This window comes from Psittacula echo (genome assembly GCF_963264785.1).
Source record: "Psittacula echo genome assembly, chromosome: 6".
NCBI lineage: Eukaryota > Metazoa > Chordata > Aves > Psittaciformes > Psittacidae > Psittacula > Psittacula echo.
The window spans coordinates 52,681,528-52,687,690 of NC_137743.1; the positions used below are offsets into that span (position 1 = coordinate 52,681,528).

A 6,163-nucleotide genomic window follows, 5' to 3' on the forward strand; every position below is an offset into this window, starting at 1 on the left:
ACCCAGATGTTCAGGATAATGGAGACACAGCATTTCAGAAGACCATACATTTGAAAGCTGGCTTTCTTGGAAACATAACCACTCATTTGCCAGGGCAGCCACAGGTGTGTTTTACTCCCACTGAATTCACAGGAAAGACCTATGCCCAAGTGGGACATCAGCTTATCACGAGCTCACCATGACACTTGTAAGAGATGGAATCCCATCACAAATACCTAGTGTCAGCAGATAGATGCAGTAAAATGTTAGTCAGAAAATGTATAGCTTGGACCAAGAAAGGAATGAATTTAAAGTCACATGGTTAATTCACTTAGTTCATTGATCAATGACTAGAAATAAGTTGCTATTTTACTTTTACTAGGCCTTAAACAGTTTTCTCAAGAAAAGCTTTCAGAAGTTTCTCTCATGATGCTATTTTCTCTAGAGGCCAAGACAAGGTTAAATTCTTTTGAGAAATAGTTTTTACAAAATCCGGGAATAGGTCTGATCTACATTAATAGTTTCAATATCCATAACAGAACGAAATGAAAACTCGGAGACAAATTGCTGCAAATTTCTGAGCAGTTGAAATTCAAATCCTTGTTTTTGCTCAGGTCAATCATCCTTTCTATATCAGAGCACTCTAAGATGCTATACATTCCATTAATATTCTGTTGTGGTTTTGTAACCCTGTGAGCCACCTGATGCACAGATTATTTGTTCCACCATATGGGATAAATACATAGTATGCCAAAGGTCCATTTTCCCTCTCTCTGGACTGGATTATAATGTTCACAACATACCAGTTTGCTGGGCAAGTGTAATTTGCTTTCTTTGTTAGTTTTTTTCCCCTTGGAATCAAGATAAGGATATTAATGCTAAGAATAAGATTACATTAGATGAGGAGTCATGCTGCCATGCTGATAGTGATGTACATCTTACTCACAAATTTGTGCTGCTTAATGTTTTCAGCAGGAGGCAATGCAAGCAGTCGCACATATCAGACACCCATATTGAGTCCAAAGGACCCAACAAAGATTTCAACTTGGATGAATAATAGCTGGAACTGGGAAAATCTAGGTGCGTGTCAGAGCAGAATTAGAGAACAATATTTATCTCAACTGCTTAGGAGTCTCTAAAATATTACTATAATGTGGTGCATGTTAAATGCTCAGGGTAAATGTGCATCAGTTTTTAATGTTCTGCTAAATGCTGTTCCTCTCTTTCAAGCTGACTACTCCAGTTAGTATCACTGGGGCACTCAATCTGGAAATCCAGCAGCAGAAAGGAGCTGGGAGGGCAGCCAGAAGGTATTTGCTGCTGGAGCCTGGGCATGTCCTCTCTCGAGCCAGGACAAGCTGCCTGGTGGGTGCTGGAGAGCCTCTTCCTTGCTTTCACTAACGCTCTGCACAAGGTTAATCGTGGTGGCAGTGATCTGGCTAAGGGGGCTGAGAACAGCTGAAATCCACCCATTTGTTATGGCTTTGTTGTTGCTAAGCTCTCAGGTTTGGGCAAGAAACATGATTAGGTCTATGTAGTGGTTTTGTCTGAAAAATGCGGAGTCCCACAATAGTGGGTGTCTAATATCTGAGGTTTTGCAAATCCAAGTGAGGAAAACATTCTGAAAAAGAAATCATCAAGGAATAGAAAAAGATACCTGATATGAATATATATAATTAAAATGCTAATTGACCTGTCTAGGGGGAAAGAGGATTGCTGTTTGAAATAATTAATGAGCGTTGCCAGTGGTCCAAAAGTTGAAAAGAACTCTCTGAAATGTCAGGCTGAATAGGAGCAGTGGAGGAATGCATTTAACCTTGTTTTCTGCAACTCATCGTCACTTGGGTACTAATGAAGTACTAAACTCGTGAGAACTGCCACTTCCTCCCATAGTTTATCCATGGCATCTTTTCTTGTGCCTATTTCTCAACACAAAGGTTTTCTCAGGAAGATGAATATGGGTATGAGTGTAACTGTCTGAACCGAGATGCTTTGTACACTGGAAAATGGGAATGAGGAGCCAAAGCCCCACGAAACTGGTGAGCCTTTGGCCGCTGACTCTGCCAAGAGTTTATTTGTACAAAGTTTCTTTGTACTGGGGATTGGTGGCAGACAGCGTAAATTCCAAAGGCTAGTAGAAACCCATGAAGTGCCAGAAGTTAAAGCCAGAAACTGTTATTAATGCAGCGGTGCTAGGTAAGGAAAGTATTTCAAGCATTATTTCTATACTAAAAAAAATCCATACTACAAAGTCACATTAGGAAAAGGCAGCTTTGCTGATTTGGCCTCTTTTTTTCCCTTCCTCTGAGAACTGCTAGCACTGGCACTGCCTAACCCAAGCAAGGCCTTCAACTGTGATGGACTTTTGCAATCCACCTTGAGCGGGCAGCTGGAAAAATGACCAGATTAGAAGCTTCTTATAAAAATCTGTATAAACATCAACTCTTACCATCTGACAATGTCACACTTGGCAAGAGAGGACTGTAATCAAAACTGCTGGAAACTGAAAGAACTTTGGGTTGGTTTCTGTTCCCAGGAGGTTCAGCTTACAGGGGATGTAGGAAGAAAGAAGCCTGCCTGGTGGGGACGAAAGTTGGCCATGCCCAGGCAATTCTACCTCAGTAGTTTTCCAGCACTCTTTCTAAACCTCAGCTCAATGTTTTTGCTCTGTCTGTGATGGTGGAACAAGTTCTTTTGTGGGTTTGATTTAAAAAATAAGACAAACTTATAAACAAAGACAGCGCAATGAAGCAGAAATCTCTACCTGGGCACACCCTCTCACTGGGGAGGGTAAATAAACGGCTTTTCTCTGTGTGTTTTCAGCTCTCATTCCTCACATTCAAACTCCACCCATTGTACCAGTCACCCCAAAAAGCACCAGCAGGGCTCCCAGCACACGTATAAAAGCAGGACACATCAGGACACCCCTCACAGTGTGCTATACATTACCAGGCACATCATCTCACTGAAGCAGAGGAGTGTCAACAGGTGTCAGAAGCCACAATGTCGGGTAAAAACTTCCAGGGACTGAAGGAACAGGCTGAAGGTGCAGCTAAAGGTGCTGGTAAGAAAGACTAAATTTCACTGGTTTTGGGGTGGGAGGCTGAGCTGCTGCTTTTGCTTATAGAAACCACAATCTGAAGTTACACTACATTAGTGCTAGCAGAACATAGCTTCCCCTTCTTCCTTTTGTTCCTGAGACCAAGCTTTGGCCGCTGCCTGGAGAAGGCTCCAGGCTGGCCACAGCTCTCAGCTCAGCATGGGCATCCACCCACTCACAGCCCCCTCAGCAGGTGCTGAGCATTGAACAAGCTTTATCACTGTGAAAACAGTTGTTTAAACTTTGTGTTTTTAGAGAAGTGAAGCCTTTTTCAGTAGTAATAACTTTTTGTATTTAGCATTTATGTTGCTCAGGGTGATCTTTTCTCTTGCTCTGCAGTGGTTTTTAAACTGCTCTGCTTTCCAGAATCATAGAATCACTAGGTTGGAAAAGACCTTTAAGATCACCAAGTCCAACCATTACCCTAGGACTGCCAAGACCACCACTAAATGATATCACTGAGGGCCTCATCTGCATGGTTCTTGAACACTTCCAAGGATGGTGATTCCACTACTTCCCTGGGAAGCCTGTTCCAATTCCTGTGAAGAATGTACCTATACTTGAAGTTGGAATCAACCTCTGATTAATGTTTGCTGCTTGGCCTGACTATAAATGCCTTCTGATAACAACTATATTGACCGTGATGGACTGTTTGTAGTAAGCAGTACAAGACTGTTTCTGTTGTATGCTTCTCCAGCAGTGATCACTAGACTTTGTAGGGTGTGAAAAAAAACCTGTGCACACATTTCTGTCACAGCTATGCTCATGTTGCAGGGCCAGGCACTATATGATTATTATTATTATTACTGGAAGCCAGCTTTTCAATGCAAAGTATAATAGCTTTTCCCATAAATGAAAAATTGAAATCTGTGCATAGCTTATTCAAGCGTTTTATAGTATATTTCTTAGAGTGTTTTGTGCACAGCTCTTTCCTAGCATGGAATAATTTGTATCAGATACAGTCTTGGATTTTGACCCTACAAACACTTGGTTGTATAGCTGAAGTACATGAGTAACCTCACTGATTTCTTCAGTTCCGGTAAGTTTCCGTATACCTGGGAGCAAATGTGTAGTAGATCCAGAAACATGAAGTGCGCTGTTCTGAAAAATAAAGTAGTCTTTACTGCATTCTGAATATATTCATGCCGTTAAAGGGTTACTACTTCTTCTGGCAAAAGTGATAAATAGATGGCTATCGTTCTTCCGTAACTGATCAGACATCTTACAATTACATGGCCTCTCCCCTTTTAAATGCTTTATATTCTGAATTTGATCTGTTATGTTTCTAGCTTCTGCTCCTTTTTTTCTTCTATTTATATCTTGTTTGTAAAATCTTCCTTTTCCTGTCCTGCTCTGTTTAATTTGTTTGCTTCCATTTTGGAAAAGGCACTACTCCCAGATGGCCTGCAAAGAAGATGCATGCTAGATGGCCAAGCACAATAAGCTAGAAAAATCAATAAAAGCAGGTGCAGTGTAAAATAAGCAACTTGCAGCTAAATGTCGTAATTCCGACTCACTGCTAACATTTGCTTCTTTCTCTTTTTTTATTTTATCTTCTTATCTGTCATTGATTTGCTCAGCTGACCATAGGTGCTAGGTGAATGCTAATCTCATAGCAAGCTGCTGTGGCAACACACATAGTTCCCAGGGAGCCCACGAGCACAGCACACAGCCTCGGTCTGTCCATACCAGCCTTATCTCTTTCCAGGGGCATGACCTTATGCAGACACACGGAAAAGCCAACTGGCAAACGGAATCCCAATAAGCGTAAATGTGGTCAGCTGGAAATCAACTTATTTTTTTGTCTTTACTTACAGGAAACACATTGGGACGGGCTACTGAGGATGCAGTCAACCAGATTACAGGTGCAAGCCAGAAAGGTAGGAGCAATGGTGTTCAAATCAAGAAGTGATGGAGCAAGCAAGCCAGTAGCAGGCAGTGCTCATTTCCTTCTATCCCAGGGCATTCTTAGCCTCAAGCTCCCTGGTTTCAGTGACAATTTTTGGCCTTTTGTAAATCTAAGAGGAAAGTATTCCAGGATCTATTGCTTTGTAACTCCATACATCTACTAGCAGACAAAAGCTGACACTATCCTGGCCACCGTATCTCATGCATGGCGTTCACCTTCTGGCTTTCTTTTTACAAAACTCGTGTGAAAAGCATGGACAAAACTTTGCTCCTTTTCTTGCGGATGAAGTGACCCTGTGATTCATCTTGTGCCCCCAGCCCAGAGGGCAGGGGTCTGTCCAGGTCCAGCCCCTAGCTGGCTCCCAGCATTTGCTGAAGCAGCAGCTGGGGTCAAACATCAGTGAGCCTGCAGCTGCAAAGGTGCCATCAGGAAAGTGTTGGTATCTCACTTCTGGGGATTGGGAACAAGTTAAACTAAAAACTAAGCTAAATTCTCACTTAATTTTTGTAATTTCCTAAGAATGAGGGGACAGCTTGCAACTTTGAGGTCTAAAATGTTCAGAGAAAGCTACATTGGCAATATCTCCTTAGAGCAGACACTCTCTACAGCTCCATGGACATGAAGAGAAGGTCAGGCCTGGGCACTTTTTGACATTACATGGTGAGGCAGCAAAATTGCCAAAATCCTTTTAAAAGAGACATCTCTTAATATTAGCAGTCTAATAATTTCTACACCTCCCCGTTCCATCACAAATGTTAAACCATGTTGCATTTTTCCAGCTTTCAGCTTTTTCCCTCTCTTTCAGCAATTGACAAGGCTTCCAAAGTGGCACAAGATGGGGTAGAAAAAGCAACTGGACACGCTGCAGAAGCAATATCTGGCCTTGGGAAAAAATGTGGATTTGAGAAATGATGCTAATTTAAGCAAACAGTATTGCATATAAAAATATCTCTTTGGTCTGCAATTCCCTACTCCTTTGTGTTTGGTATCTGGATAATTTCTCTCTCTTTGAATACAACATTTTAAGGCAGAAGGCCCTCCTCATCTTTTATATAGGAAAAATACATCTTTTAGCAGATCTGCTAACAATCTTCAACATTGCTCATAAGGCTTCAGCAACACTGTTGCCCTTCTCTTAGGATAGCACAATCATTATTGCCACATTTGCTGAGTGT

At 41.7% G+C, this 6,163-nt stretch overlaps 1 protein-coding gene across 1 annotated transcript; it reads left to right on the forward strand.

Moving 5' to 3' along the window:
• Positions 1-2,934: 2,934 nt before the first annotated feature.
• Positions 2,935-5,900, forward strand: ADIRF (adipogenesis regulatory factor; the record flags this gene model as incomplete). The annotated part of the gene is made up of 3 exons (XM_080621814.1): positions 2,935-3,043; positions 4,897-4,959; positions 5,794-5,900. The coding sequence occupies exons 1-3, from the start codon at positions 2,983-2,985 to the stop codon at positions 5,898-5,900; spliced, it is 231 nt and encodes a 76-aa protein (XP_080477940.1). The 5' UTR covers positions 2,935-2,982.
• Positions 5,901-6,163: the final 263 nt, after the last annotated feature.